We start from the raw sequence: 16,301 nt of genomic DNA, 5'->3' as shown, positions 1-16,301 counted from the left end.
AGCATGCACAGACAAATACACACCTTAGCGGGATTCCTACCTGTGACTCAGGTCAGTGGGAGTCTCAAGAGCGAGAGGCGGTAATCAGTAACAGTATTATATGGCTGTGTTAATAGTTAACGTGGCCCCTAGACGCTGTGCCCCTGGTCCAAGCACCTGCAGCCCCTTTTACAGGCATCATCCACGGATAGAACAAATAGTCTGAATGCTTGTTGGGCACATCAGCTTTACATGAACCATTACATCTGACATGCCAGCAGGTGTCTGGCAGAAAATAGTCTGCAGAAAAAGCTACATCTTTGGTTAACAAGGTTAATAACTGGAGTTCGAACTTTGTTATTAACTCCATAAAACCTTGGCGTGCTCTGTACAACTTTTATTGCCCAGCTTTTCTCTTCTCATCCCGTCTCCTCTCTTGCAATCTGTTGGCCAGACTCCCAAAGATGGCCTCCTGGCTTCACACACACACACACAAATATATCTTTAATAAATACTTTTGTCAAAATCTTGTTGCTGCTTTATAATTATCCCCTGATTTCCACCGGCTCTTTCTCTGCACATAGACACACATACGCGTATGCATTGGCAGGCAAAAAAACAAAAAAAAAAAAAAAGAGAGAAAACCCCACACACAAAAACACATGCCTCCCTAGGCTCTTGATAAATACAAGCAAGCTCAGGTCAGGATAACCTCATGGTGACCCACCGGCTCCATCTCCTGTAGTGACTTCTCTCACCACCTGCTAAGCCTGGCCTGTTGGCCCATCCCTGCTGCCCAGCCAACCACACACACCAACACTTGTGCATAAAGGCACAAAAGCACCCAGTCCTCCCTGAAACTTTACAGCTTTCAGTATTCCACGTCCGAGCTGAATTGATCAAGTCTCAAAGTCCAAGAGCTTGATGCGAACGTAATGGCAGTGACATCAAGAGAGCACTAAGGCAATGTTAATGCTTCTCTATCCGGGCAGATGGAGGTGTGTGTGCACAGTGCAAACAGACCCTTGTACTGAGGAGACTAAGCTGGAGCACTCGGCAGTGTAAAAAAATCTGGGCTAATGTCTGTTTCTCTCACTAAATTGTTTTTTGATAAGGGAATATCAGGAGATAAGTGTTGCCACTATCCTATCTGAAAACCGGAAGCCAGTTCGATAAATCTCTGTAATCTAATTGGAGTCATGGGCAGTTGCTGCGATCGAGGGAATATTGACTGGTGCTAAAAATGAAGACTTACTCTGATTAAAGAAGAGGGGAGACCTTAGCCAACACTGTCAACTTGTAAAAATTGATAACATCTTTACATTAAACAAAACGACTATCGCTACTCATTCAGAATTACTTTGGATTTGTTGACATATTGAAGTAATACTGATAGCCTTTGTCAGTAGCCTAGTGACAGTATATCTCTGTTACAGCACACAGAGCCAGAAAGTGAAACAATGTGGAAAAATTTGGCACATGTATTTGTAATGTACAGTCTGTGTACTTAAAGCAGGGCCAATGGTTAAATGGTTAAATCCTCTATCCAGGATGAAAACATCAAATGTCATTTGGAAATACTTTTATGATAGCCACCTACACAGAGGATGTTTACATATAATATGACTAATACATGGAATTTTGCTACTCTTTTATTATTTCTTTGTCTAAAGTTGATCAGCAATCCACAGTGATGATATCACATAGGTACATAAAATTGTTGAAAATATGTTTTGAAAGGAAGTGTCTACATTACCACGGTATGATGTACTGTAAATACTGAAACAATACCAGATAATGTCAACAATTTTCAGTCTAAATTCTGAAGAAAGATTTTACTTTTGTTCTCACTTTTTTGAATTTTTAGAGAGAATTCATTTTGCTCTGCTTTTCAGTCCCACTCAGTTAAACACATTCAAGCCCCAGCGCCTTTCAGTTCGACTACAGTGTTGTCAGAGACTGATATGCTTTATTCTTTTGTGCCATTTTATTCTTTGTTGTCCAAAAACTTTTAAATCCATCAACGCAGTCTTGCATTCTTGTTTGAGACAGCGAATTAAACACAGCAAGCATCCAGCCTGTTCTGTTTTTATGCATTCGCACTGCGAGGTTAATACTGTGAGAAGCTAGGCAGTTTTTGAAAACACTTCCTTGTTCTTGTCTTTTACTGTGGGGAAACTCCGGCACGTGGGATTTAAAAGTCAGCCACAGAAAAGCATCACATTTATGAAGCATGGTGACAGGAAATCAAACCTGGAGGACAAACAGTAGGTTAACTCAGATGGATTCAGGGACAGACTTCTTTAACAGCCCCTCCAGGTTTCCAGCCAGGTGAGGTTGTACCTGTTTGCAAATTGCATTATCACACTATACGAGCTCAAACAAAAACTGGCTAAATGGAAATCATTGCAGGTTCATTTGCTGACTATATTGGCTTATCTGAATATCAGTGATTGCTTAGAAGGTATTAAATCATTGTTAGAAACCTATGAACTGCACCAGCAAACCCATATTGTTCCCCAGTCTCACTGTCCTCCAGATCTTTTGCTGTGACTGAATGTAACTCTCTGAGCTGGGGATGAACAGGGTCCTCCTCCCCTCCTCCCCTCCTCCCCTCCACGGTGACCCACACTCCCAGGGGTTGGTGTTAAGTAAACTTTGTCAGCCATGCAACAGTCTCCAGCAGAGAACTGTCTCTCTGCTCATCAGGAGACCTTCTCCATGACCCCCACCTCTCCGCCTTGGCATTCCTCTGCCACACCACCTCTCTGACCCACCTTCTCTTCATCTCTCCTGCCTCCACCCCACCCCACCCCCCCATCAGCTACATCCGTCGCCTTGGGTCCTGCTCTGTGTCCCAGCAGCCCGTGTGGCCGACTGGTGTCTCATCCATTGGAGACAGCCTATCAGGGGCCTCACGTCATCCGTCTCCAGGAACTGACTGACAGGTCGACCTCAGAGATTACTTGCTACTATCGGTGGGGGGGATGTCTGCCCTCCCTAAGTGGATGCTCCTTTCTCTCACTATAACAGAGGTTGGGAACTGGAACCTGTTTTAGGTCTCTGAAAACTCTCATGTGGCATTTTATCTGTCTGGTAGCTGCCCTGTTGATTCGCTACAAGGTCTGCGGGGATGGCGTGCCAGACAGTGACAGATATCAACTATCTTGGCCAGCGGAGACTCAGAAAGGAGAGAAAACTTCAGGCTTGTTGGGCTTTGCTATAAACACAGCTAGCTTCTGCTCTCCAACAGAGGGGTTTGGAATAACACTTCAGAAAAGTGCCCGGTATGCTATCAAGCTCCAGATGCTGCATTCCCAGGCTACATGCTGAGACCTTCAGTAATTTTAACAGGGTGTTTTTTTTTTGTGAAGAGTCTTTCAGTGCAGGTTGAAAATATTCCCTGAAAATCGATATTTTCATTTATCTCTTCTCGATTGAGACACAAATACGAGGCATCGTAAAAACTAAACTGATAATTATGAACAAAAATTGATTTATTACAGGTATACACTTACATTTTGGAAGATATCTTATTTATTCACCTTGAGAGGTATAAAAGAAGATTATTCATGTTTGCAGTCTAAATAATCAAGCTACAACCAGCTGCCTGTTAGCTTAGCCTAGCTTAGCTTCGGCTAAAGGCTGGAAAACAGCTTTGTCTCTGGCCAAAGGTAACAGAATATATTAACCCTTGTTCAGTCATTTCAGCTAATTGAAAATATAAATACGTAGCGTAACAGACGATAATTTCAGCTTTTCTTTTTCAAACCATTAGCCAGCAGCTACACCCTGACATTGTCAAAACATTACAGAAGCTTTTGGAAGATAAAGTATTGGCTTTTTTGCGTTTTATAGGAGCCCTGGTCAATAAGCTAGCAGTGCTCTTTCCACATGGACTATCCTCCAGAAGTCTGACGATTTGGAGCTGAATCGGTTATGTCTTGGCTGCCATGCAATCGCCAGTTTTTAGGCGTAAGCTAAAATAACTGGCTGCTCTGTAGCTTCATGTTGCCCGTACAAATATGAGACTGGTGTTGATCTCTCAGCAAGAGTGAATATATTTCCCCCTGAATGTCAAACCATTCTTTTAACATTTGTTTTCCAGGCGGTTTGACCTGGTAGGCTACAACCTTCAAATTGTCAAAACATGACTTGAAACTGCTGAGTGTTGATAACGTCTTGCAGTTTTGCACTTATGGGCGCACCGGTATATATCCTGGTCTGACTTTTTCTACACTGACTCAACTAGAAGCTTCTGATCCCTAAAAAAAAAAAAAAAACCTTCTCTGCCAGGTGGTATGAAGCTGACTAACTCTCAAGCCCCCGTCATTGCTCTCTGTCTAGAACATGGAGCCCTGGGATATTTGTGTATCATGTATTGATTTGGAGGTAGAACTCTTGGCTGTAAACCAAAGATAAAGAAGTTAGGTATTAACTATTTTTCCAGGGGTCATTCTGAGCTTGTTTCACATAGCTGGAACCCACCTGGAAAGAAAGGAAAAAAAAAACAAAAAAACACCAAAATGCCTGCTCGTGTGATGGACTCTGGAATATTGATTTTTCTCTTGGAACAAAAAAAGGCCTTTGCAGTCAGTATTTCCCTCTGAGCTCAGATAGGGCTGCTACATTCCTGTCTACTCCCTCCAAGGTTACTGCCTGCTCAGCGGAGGCGAGCACCTGTCAGATGTGCGCTTGTTTTGTTATACAACGTGTCTTTGTAGCATTTGCTGTCTCCACAGAACCCCCTTTTTTCCAGTTATGGAAAGAAACTGGAAGAAACAGAAAGGATCACTCGGGGGAATTGAGTAAACCCTGGCTTGGGGACTTTCCTTGTTGTCTCTATCAGAGTTTACATGGACTACAAACTGTTGAACTCTCTCATATGTGGCTTAAATAGCGATCCCAAAAGCAACTTTGTTTAAAAATCATTACCTGGCACTGTGTAGGAGGACAGAGTCATCAACACTACCTTGTTTGCTTAGTTGAGTGTGATGAATGTGATGAAGTTTGCACTTTTTGATTAAGTATGTCTGCCTCATTGTTCTGCTCACTTGTAGTGGTGTGAAACTAATCACATCTGAAGAGAGCTCCAGTGCCACTATTGGTTAATTATTTGAAGAATTTACTTGTGGCTCTACTGGTGGCGATCAGTGTTTTATTTTCATGGAAATTCATTTAAAATTACTTTACTTTGTGTGTTAGTTGACCAATTCAATCACGAATTCTTTATGAACTGTTAAACATTTTTACTTGAGGGGAAATTACAGGTCTGTTAGTGTTTGTAATCTGCCTAGTAAAATTAATAGGTTGCAGTATTTCTAACCCCGTCAGGAATCTTTTCAATCTCAGCATCAAAAGCACTTGACAGTTTACTGCCCAGGCAAAGGTTGCACCTCCATCATTTTATAGAATTATTAAGTAAGCAATTATGATAACCCACTGTTTTAAAGATAATAGGATGATAAGGTTCTGCCAGGCTCACTCTGTAGTTTGCCCTTACGCTGCTCTTCCTGAGGAGAAAATCAATATCTCTTACACTTCAGGCCAAGTCAGGCCACTTTGTCCTCTCAATGTGCCACGTGTTTATTTTACCTGTTGAGCATTAAAAAGTTCCAGATGTTCCACAGAAAATAATCACAATTAATAATTCGAAAAATTCAACCCCGTAGCTACACATTGCAATGACCCTGCTTGGCTAGTGGCATTTTTATCAAAGCTCATAAACCTTGAATGACTATATATTGATAAAGACTGTTTAAAGTGTCATTGGAACGATAACATTTGCACTGTAAATGTGGCTTGCAGGCTCCAGCCTCCAATCATGCCGGGATGATAAGGACAGCACAAGCGGGATACGACTAATAGGTCAAAAGCCACACACAATTTGGCTTGAAGAGCATGAAAAAATGTTTTTACTTTGTGAAAATCTTTAAATAAATATAATTAAGTTAGGACCTGTGTGCCTCTAAAACCATGTGGTAATCTAACCATGATAATAAGTAATGCCCAGCAAAAAAATAAATAAATAAATAAATTTAAAAAAAAAAAAAAGAATTTGCAATTGATGCAGTATGTCCTTAAACACTGAACTGGAAAATAATAAGTATTGCGTAAGAAATACTGGATGTGACTGAGTGCACAACCAGCAACCGCCCTCCTGATGTGACACTAAATGCACACGGTTTTATGCTTGTACAACGCAAAATGTGATTAAAAGAAAATTACAAAGATATTACATTTCAACACAATAAATAGTTATTAACAAAGTAGAGGAAAAAGTTATTGCTAAAAATAGACAAGGGTTACTTTTTCCTTGCTTTACTAAAAGGAACAAACTCAAACAGGACCTGAGTGCAGTTCCATTCTGAGTGTTGTTTGTGTTAACCTTCTCCCTCTAACATGCATAAATAACAATTACCCCCACCACTGAGAGGGTGATGGACGAGTGCTTTGACACTTTGCCCTGATCAATATCAATAAAGCAATCAGCACGTCAGGAGCCTATATGTTTTGAGGAGAGATCGTGAGGGAGGATAGCTGAGTTTATGGCTTTACTGTGGGAGGTGGGGCCGCTAATTTCACGTACACTCACCCGCCCATACAAACACACACAAACACATGTGTGGTTATATCACATTTAGTCATTTGAATTACTCATATTTGTTTCACAATAAGGTTAAGAATGACTGACATCTACTAAAGTTTAGCCGTTAACTGTAAATTAACATTAACATCAAGACAGTTTAGTGTCGCTGAATGAAAATGAGCCAGTTTTTGACCTTAGTTTGACAAATGTTCACAGTTAACTGCCTCTAATTCCCCAAAAATGTGACATACACACACATAATGGTCAGGCCTCATGTCAGGCCCTTCCCTTCTTCTCTGGTCCTTGAAGAGTCTGTCCAGGCAGCCACACTGCACTTTGCTCAGCACATCCATAAACTGAGACAATAAATTCAACCAGACTTCTGAACTGGATGACATGAGGGAGAAAGAGAGGGAGAGAGGACCTTCAAACAGTCAGTGATCAATTCCTCCAACATGGCAGGAAAGCCCAAGTGGCCAAAATAGACGGGAGGAAGTATTTCTTTCTTTTTCTTTATCTGTGTGGTCAGACTAAATCCGGGGCAGAATTGATTTCTGCAGCCCCTTATTTTTTTTTATGTAAGAAAAAAAAAACAAAAAACACTGACATTGAGAATTTAAGGCCTGAAAATTCCAAATAATTTTCTGTAATAAGAAATGTGTCGCACATGGAAATGATTCAAGGTCTAATACTCTTACTCTACCCTCTTTTCTGTTGGTCAAAAGTATGTCAGACCTAGAATTCATTTCAGTCAAAGAAAAACAAAAATAAAAGAATTTCATGCACATTAAGTAAACTTTTTGTTTTCGTGGCTTGACGCAGGGGCTGTGAATGATCTTCATGTACTGGCTTATGGTTTCGTTTTGTTCAGACAGTTTAGCAGGAACAAAGCACACCTGGGATCACAACATGTTAAGTTCAAGTTCTGTATCAAGATGTGGTAGTAAATTTATACCGTTGTATTTCTTGCTGGCAGCCAAGGCCAGGATTAACAACTCTGTTTCAAAGTAAGCACGTTGCCCTGGAACAACTTCAGGATAACCTCCACATGAATGATGGAGTCTATAACTACCTGTCGCACCAAAATAAAATACACGAGTGAGTGACTTAATGTACATTTTTTGTCCTCTGCACCACAAATATAGTTACAGGGGAGACCTGGAGTATTTAGTCATTGGATGTACTGCCACCTTGTGATGTGCTTTGAAACCTGCAGGTCAAAACCCCGTTATCAGGGCGTCACTTCTCGTGAAATGTGGAGAGAATATGTTCATTTCTATATATTCATTTCTGTCAGGTCATAACTTTAGAACTATTGCCAAGGGCAAAGCCTCAGGGGGGACACGGACCCCTCCCCTCCCCTCCCCCTTGCGGCATGCTGACTCCACCAGCAGATGGATGCCACTGACCCTGCTCAGTGATCACAGCAGAGACTTGAAGCGGGGTCACAGACATTTTCCTGATCGTGGTTGCCCGCTCTGCTCTCCAGGGGTTCAATTCATCTCTATCTGCTGCTCAGTCAAGCCCGCTAGTGCAGGGAGACCATCACTCACACTCTGCAGGGCAGCCAGGGGATTAGCTGACCCCCCTGGTGTGGGAGTTAACAACCCCTGCAGTCCAGTCAGCAAACGCTGCAGCCTTCATGCGGCTGAAACCGGCAGGCATGGCGGTCAGGGATGCTCCGCAGGATCAGGCCGTGGCCAGGGGAGAGATAGTGTCGTCTCCGGCACCCTGACAGTCAGTCGACATGGCGGCGAGGGTCTGCAGTCAGTCAGAGTGACAGACAAGCAGCCTGGTCCTGACACCCACCTTGGAAAGCCCTCATTCAGTTTGCACAGTATCGTAATGGTCAGATAGATAAATAGATCAGATACTTAATTAATCTCAATAAATTTGATGTCATGGTTTTGTGATTCTCACCTAAACTATATGGCCAAAAGTACGTGGACACATGAGGAGGGAGGGGCTTTCCATAAGATTTTGGAAGCTGGCTGCAGGGATTTACTCCCATTCAGCCACAAGAGCATCTTAGAGGTTGGGGTCTTTGGGCTATAAAGCCTGGTTAAAGGTGTTGTGAGGGATAAGGTCAGGGCTCTGTGCAGGCTAGTTCAAGTTCTTCCACGGCAAACCCTCATCATTTTCAGGCTGAGACAGGAAACAGCCTTCCCCAACCTGTTGCTACAAAGTCGGAAGCACACATTTGTCTAAAATATCTAATAACAATTTGACATGTATATAGATAGTTTGCTATCCAACTCTTGTACGTTATAGCTATATGCTTGAAGTATGGCCAACATGCAAGTGACTGGTGTCCACATACTTCTGGCCATACAGAGTGTCCTTTCTCCCAACAGAAAATGGTGACAGAGTGGCCAGCTGCTACTGTCTGACACTCTAACAGGTAAACAGTATGAGCGCCCATTGTTTTCAAGACAGGTACTTAAATGTAAAATGACAAAGCACAATCCACATGACACCAGACTACACACCAACTGTTCTAGGCCTGATGCCAAGTCACAGAGACCTGAGAGGGTATGAAAAGGTGTCAGAGCCTCCGCCACAGTCAGTGTGCACCGACGACACGAGAGGATGACAGCATGATGAATGTCTTGTTATGAGCAGCTGCATGTGAGCCCGGTCCAAAGATGTCCAGGTTATGAATGGACTTGTCTATGAGTTAGAGCGTAAATGGCCTTTGGTCATAATTTGGTAGTGGTGGGGAGATGTCTTGTGAGATGTCCCGCTGTCAAACCTCTCACTGGAGAGGATGCATCACTCTGTTCAGCTCTCTCTCATCTCCCCTGTGTGGTTTTCCCCTTTATTCTTGCTCCTCTCTCGCTCTCTGATTAGCATAGCTGACCTCTCACACGCTGGCGCTGAGTCATTATTAGGTGTTAGCATTTTCAATTACCCCACACCTCCCATCTCTGGCACCCTGTCTCCTCTGTGAGGCAGACGCTGCACAGCAGGACAAAAGCAACAAAATGCTAATTTTCTGCTTATAAGAAGCTCACTACATCAGAGCTCCACGTGAAAAACAAAACAAAACACAAAGCTAATGAACAATTCAGTCAGAGTCAGAAAAACAAACAGCCCTTTTTTAATGTCCCACGGTTCATTTAGAACTTTATTTCAGCTATATGGTTGTTTTTAAAAGCACTTATTAGCAATACAGACTGAACGGTTTTCATGAAACATGTCGTACTGCATATGTCAAACATTCATGCCAAAGAAAATACTACTGATACATTTCCAACAGGACAATTACAGGTATTGAAAATAAAGTAGAAAATAGGCTTTTTCATAACAACCATAACAAGACAACACTACCATAAAGCGTATTAGTGCTTCTAGCTTAAAGTGTTATCATGATCAGTGAAAAGAATTGAAACTGTACTCAAAAAAAAGCTGCTTTCAGACCTAAAAAGAGATAGAGAGAGAAAAATAATGCTTGTATGCGGTTGCAAAGTCCCACATAGGGGAGCAAGCTAGCCACCTTGCTGAGTCTCCACATGGGCAACTGCCTTTTCAAAAAGAGGTAAGGCAAGTTCTGTCTTTAAAAAAATCATTAGCTTTCCTCCCAAATAAAACACTGGTGAAAAGATACTTGACACTTTTGACAACAAAATGTCTTTTTTTTTTTTTTCTCCCCCGTTTCACACAAACAAGTTTGGCTTACAGAAACCTATTTCAGAAGAAAATGCTTCTATCTTTCTATCTAGAAAGCTACTGCCAACAAAAAGCAAACGAAAAACATCACAAACGTATCTCAACATTAATATCAAAGCAGAATGTTGAGAGATATTTTGAGGCTACATATTAGGAAGGCAGTGATACCTATAAACCTTTTTTTTTTGGGCAGCAATACAAAATAATTTATTCTACAGTTTCATCTTTAGTGTTCTAATAGATTGTACTCTCTAGCTCAATAAATGTTGATTTTGAGAAAAGGAAATACACTTAAATAAAACAAAAAAAAACAAACAAAAAAAAAACAGTAATACAAGATAAAGAGCACCTTATCCCCATACAAGTTATATAACCAGTAGATTTTTGGAAGCAAATGGCACACAGTCATCAATGGTAAATTAGCAATGCTCACTGAATTGTACAATTTCTAACACACATTACCACCAAGTCTCAAAACAGTTGAACAAAAAGTTGTGACAACAGACTCTTACAGAAATGTTTGCATCATGTGGGGTTGTGTTGTACAACAAACAGGCTGATCACTGCACAGAAGTTGAATAAGTTTGTGTGTTTGTCTTGAATCTGCAGCCAAAAAGGTGTCGCAACACCGCCGTTGTTCTTGGTACAGCTTGGTAAACAAAGTACAGGGTGTGGTGTGCTACCTGGCAGTCAGACTACTCTGTGTTTTATCACTGACCTGAAGTGGAAAGGAGTTTTTTTTTTTTTTACCCTGACTCAGCTTTTCTAGTGCAAAACTGCCAACATCTGGTCTTCAACTGCGAGGACAGTCGGCATACGGCGTGTCACGACAGCCAAACTCAACACACGACATGAAGCTTAAAAACACTCACTGAACCTTAAAATGGTGCAAACATGAAATGCGTCACAAACTTGCCATACTGTAATGAAAAATTAAGTCGTTAAAATCCACATCAGGAGCTTCCGATGCCAATACACTTGCATAAAGATTTACAAATACAATAAAACTTGACTGCAGCTGGCGTTGACTGCGACAGATGCATGAGAACTTTACACCAACTTTACACCTCCTCTACAATTGTGAACGCTCAGAGCCGCTCCAGGGTGAAATCCAGGCATGGGATTGACCCTTTAAGTTCATATCCAAGATCGTGAGTCTGAAGGTGCCGCCACAGACTCAAAGAGAGAAAAGAAGTTTCACATATAAAGTAAAGACAGTTGAAGGGATGCGGAGGGGATAGTAAGAAACAGAGAGACACAATGAGGGAAAAAATAGGTGATCTTTCTGGCTGCATTTAGAAAAACATGGTGACAAAGCAGCAGACTTGATAAGAGTCAACTCATATTTTTTTTTTCTTGTTTTGTAACAGAAATTCCACGTGAACACAGTCAGAACATTAAGAGAGCAACTGTTGTATAGAATAAGACATTTGAGGACGCCCTTGGCTGGCTGACGTGGGTGCTGTGAGGATGGTGGAGCAGCAGTAGTGGCAGCGGCAGCAGCAGCAGCAGCTGGTGTGGTTGTGGTGTTGCGGGCGTGGTCGGCGTGAACTTTGAGAGAAGCGACAGAGTCTGTGTGGAGATCTAGTAGAGGAGGATGCGGCGCTCGATGGCCTTGCGGCAGATGGGGCACTCGCTCATTCGGTCCCCGCACAGCTGGCAGGTGCCGTGGCCGCACATGAAGATCATGTTCTTCAGCCGGTCCAGACACACCGGACACATGGTCTGCAGACAGATGAAGAAAACAATCACAGTTCATGTTTTGCCATGATAAAGTAATTTCAATTAAAAAAATTAAAACACACACACAAACACACACACGGAAAATCACTAACTAAGCCAAGCTCCACACAAAAACAAAAAACAGAAATCTGTTTGATCTCACAGTATTTTACAGCTCAGTTCACTTCTTCCTTGGTAGTTGATGAGTCCAGCTCAACTATATCATAGTAAAATTATTTTTTTTTTACAGAAATGGTGGTGCACTGAAGATCCTGTTGGCACTAGCTGCTTACAGGAGCACACACAATAATTAATCTCTTTATCTGCCACAATGTTCATAGTTGTTAGAAGTTGTAAATGTAATGTCTTTGGACCACTGGTCAGACAAAAAACAAGAAAAGTGAAGACATCTTTAATACTAATATTAGTATACTGTATTACTAATTTTTAATACTAAATACTGATATATATTTATTAACAATGGCAGTTGCAGATTTAAATCTCGGATCACATTAAAAGATTAATATAATTTTTACTGTTGCATAATGTTCACCATGGTGCGTTCATGGCTTTTTGGAAACCCTATAACCTGTTGTATTTTGGTTTTCACCCCTAACACACCCACCACATATCTCGAAGGCTGAGGACCAACTATACAGATCAGAATTTTCATATTCATCGCATATTCATGAGGGGAGCATCACGCTTGCTGGCTTCTGTCCGTCACTACACTCGGGGCTCACCTGCTCCTTGATGTCTTGGAGCTGTTGTTGTAGCTTCTGTACATCAGCGTTGACGTTGGTGTTGTCCTTGTCTCTCTGCAGGGCTGGGATGTTTCCGCTGGCTGTTTGAACAAAACATAACAACACAAACACAAGTTGAGGAAAAAAAAAAAAAAAAAAAAAAAAGAATTCAATTACCAGCCTAGGGACTAAACAAATTAACAGTTTGCACTGGCGGCCACATCAAACTTCACCCCTTCATAATGATAAACAATATTGCCAATAAAACAGAAATGCAGCCACACCAACGCTGCCACTCTGAAATAAGCTGGGAGCTCGATTTTATTTAAAACATGAGCTCTGTAAATAAGCAAAGATCACAAACACATGCACTCAGAAATTTATTATGTTTGGCAGATCAAAGTCAGGCTCTAGCAGTCGGTGTTGGCATAGCACTCACTTTTAAACGACTTGATTTCAGAAATGCATACTTTGTAATTGTCTAGATTATATAAACTGGCAAAGGACAAAACATCATGCAGTGTTTTTGGCATTGCACAATCCACTGGATGAGAGGGTATAATGATACAAGTGTGAAACTGCCTGGCTATATTATTGGAGCGCTCAACAAGAATTAGCTGGACTGAGGCCCTGTTGGGGACTCCATTACAGACTGGCAAACATCAGCCAGAAATAGTGATCAGCAGTGAGACTCTTGGCGTATGGATCATCTACACTTTAAGGTATGTGTGTAACTGAAAGAGAAAGGGACGGAGGGGTTTAGGGGGAGGGGTTAGGGGCCAGGGCAGCACTGTGGGGAGCTCTTTATAAACAAGGCTCTGATAACGGACGGGATCATGGAGGTATACTTACACCAACTTAGTGCCAGATTGTTGGGCTGGAGAAGATCCTGCGATCCCCCTGCCATAGTGTTAGAGCTCCCTGCTGGGAATAACCAGTCACATTGTTATAGCAGGAGCCGTCCTCACCAGCTCAACAGTTGGCCTGAGGACCAAAACTACTCACTACAGCCTCTAAGGGAGGTTCAAAAAAAATTTTTTTTAAAGAGGAAGCCAGAAGGTTGGAAACAGTGATCAGGGAGAGAAAGGGAAATAAGAGTCACTTCTATGTAGAGTTGATAGTTGAAATGCATAGCGGCAGGTGATTCTTTCTCTTTCTGTAAAAGCAGAGAAGAGGTTTCTGGCACAACTTCAACTAAGTGCATGGAGAAAGGAAAACGTCTGAAGGAGTCAAATCTTCAGCAACACTTGTGGTATGTAGAAAAACTTTGCTAGACTAATGTGTTTCGGCTTGTGGCCTTTGTCAGGGTCATACTGTAAGTCAGTGTTGCTGGAGCTTTGACCTCTTTATTCTTTCTCTTTCTGCCGTTAGCCAACGCTAAGCATGAGTCTAATGCCTGTGCACACTGGGTTAGAGTCACATTATAAAACCCAAGTGTCAAACTAGAGACGTAGCGAGCTGAGATAGAGTGACAGAGTGACAGATGAATCTTTGTGCACTAGCTTTGCTTTTGTAACAGACATCAGCTTTCAGTGTTACTGGGATGCTGCCCCTTGCATGAGTGTCTGCGTGTGTTTGGGTCTGCATTTGCTTTTTTCACATCTGGTTGTGACTGTGTGTGAGATCTGCATGCCAACAAAACCAAAATGTGAAATAATCGATACAGGGGTAAACATGAAGTTAGTGAACTTACAACAGTTTCCCTTTTAACTCAACATAAAAATGTAGAAAACATGATAGAGGTAACCACTAGTGAGATACACCACTAAAATAAAATAAAGACATGGACAATTAAACTGTTTCAGTTTCAGACAAGAAGATGGATTGTGAATTAAACATAAAATAAATAAATTAATACACTACGTTACATCATGAATCATTGGACAGTTAGATCCACTGATGACGAGTCATGTTCTGTGTCCTTATTTAGAAACTCACCATTAGGGAGGATTTGTAATTCACATTTTTTACACATTTATTTTATATTAATATGCATATATCATGAGGACTACAGGTTGTTCAGCATATGCCTACAGATAAATTCACCCACTTTATGGGAATGTGATTAGTCAAACTTTTAGAGGCCACAGAAACATAAACAAGGTAATTAGGTTTTCTGTCGTCTCTATGACACTATTATATTATTCAGGCTGGGCCAGCAAAACTCAATCTAGAAGAGAAAACATTACGATTTTTCTGTCTGGAAGATCTATCAGACAAGGCAGCTAAACATTAGTGAGGCCACTGTCCACTACAGCCACTATCTAAATACAAGCTAGAACAAATGACACGATCAAAGTGGATGCAATGATTTGAGTTGGGAAAGTGAGGTTGATTGATTCAAATGTCTGACTACATTTTTAAAAAAAATGTCTACTGTGTCTACTAGTATGAAAAAAAGAGACAGTAAAACAACTTATCAGTGATGCAAACATAGGAATAAAATGCATAAGCAAAGGCAGCGACAAAGCAAAAGATAAAAGGAGCTAAAGAAGATATTCTGAAAAGAGCAAAGAAAAAAGAAAGAAAGAAAACTAAAAATAAAGGGGGATAATTAAAAGGGAACGTGTGGAAGATTCACTCACTAAGGTCATCATCATCATCATCATCATCATCAGCGGCATCATCCTCCATACCTTTCCCTCCACAGCAAAGGACGAAGGGGGTGCGGCGTTCCACCACAGCCCGGCACTGTACGCACTTCTTCATGAGGCTGGCACAGTCTGGTGGGAGCGAGAAAACACACGTATTGGTCAGACCTGAGCCTGAACACAGGAAGTTCTTTATACAGAGGCTGGCTGAGACTGAGCAGCAGCTTCCAAAGTAAAGGTTATGGTGTGGAAATGTGTGGAACTTACTCTCACAAGCGCACATGTGACCACAGGGCTGGAACAACACGGCGGCCTTTTTGTCAGAGCACACCACGCACTCCTCAATCTGTGGAAAATTCAACAAAGAACAAAAAAAAAAGGGAATACAAGTGTCTATCCACTCCTTGTCGTCTATCTATTTCTGCGTAGGACAGATGGTAGTAGTGTTTCTGATACCTTGGTTCTCGACTGGACCTGATCCTTGCAGATGAGACACTTCTTGACACGTGGTGAGCAGAGGGAGCAGGTGGCGATGTGTCCGCAGGGCCCGAACAGAGTGTCTCGCTTCATGTCCGAGCACACCATACACTCCTCCAGTGACTCGATGTTGCTGTTCAGAGACGGGCTGCGGGTGCCCACCTGGCCACTGGAAGGTTGAGAATAAAACCACAGTGTGTGAGAGCAGCAGAGACAACGAGCAGGAGAGGCCGACAGAGAATGAAGAAAATAGGGGGAGACAAGGGGAGAGAGAAAAAAAAAAAAAAAAAAATAGGAACAGAAGGCATGAAAAGGAAACAAAGCCCTACATGAACCCTTTTTAGCAAAGACAATAAATAAGAAACTAAAACGGAATGTGAAACAGATAAATCCACATATTGTTATTCTTTTCAGTTTTATTTCTGTGCAGATTTAATACCAGGTGAATTATTGAGAAGCGTAAGCAGGTTTTTATTGTAGCTAAGTGTCTCCTCGCTGTGGCTTTATTTTTACTCTACATACAGTAGAGTG

The 16,301-nt window shown here is 41.7% G+C and overlaps 1 protein-coding gene across 5 annotated transcripts in view; it reads right to left on the bottom strand.

The window, feature by feature from the left end:
- Positions 1-9,664: 9,664 nt before the first annotated feature.
- Positions 9,665-16,301, bottom strand: part of mib1 (MIB E3 ubiquitin protein ligase 1) — a 52,365-nt gene continuing 45,728 nt past the window's right edge. The window contains exons 17-22 of one of the 5 annotated variants that reach the window (XM_071490823.1): positions 15,750-15,939; positions 15,561-15,639; positions 15,288-15,425; positions 13,555-13,623; positions 12,703-12,803; positions 9,665-11,962 (exon numbers count right to left, since the gene is read on the bottom strand). In XM_071490823.1, coding sequence (XP_071346924.1) covers positions 11,822-11,962; positions 12,703-12,803; positions 13,555-13,623; positions 15,288-15,425; positions 15,561-15,639; positions 15,750-15,939 — 718 coding nt within the window. In that variant the 3' untranslated portion in view covers positions 9,665-11,821. Of the gene's footprint in view, positions 11,963-12,702; positions 12,804-13,554; positions 13,627-15,287; positions 15,426-15,560; positions 15,640-15,749; positions 15,940-16,301 lie in introns of all 5 variants that reach the window. The other 4 variants (XM_071490822.1, XM_071490824.1, XM_071490825.1 and 1 more) reach the window with 4 other exon arrangements.

Source organism: Trachinotus anak, unplaced genomic scaffold (assembly GCF_046630095.1).
Source record: "Trachinotus anak isolate AG129_WGS33_773 ecotype Australia unplaced genomic scaffold, CSIRO_AGI_Tana_v1 ptg000012l, whole genome shotgun sequence".
In the NCBI taxonomy this organism is placed as follows: domain Eukaryota; kingdom Metazoa; phylum Chordata; class Actinopteri; order Carangiformes; family Carangidae; genus Trachinotus; species Trachinotus anak.
The sequence above is the reverse complement of the archived record's forward strand: the minus strand, read 5'-3'. Positions and strand labels throughout refer to the sequence as shown.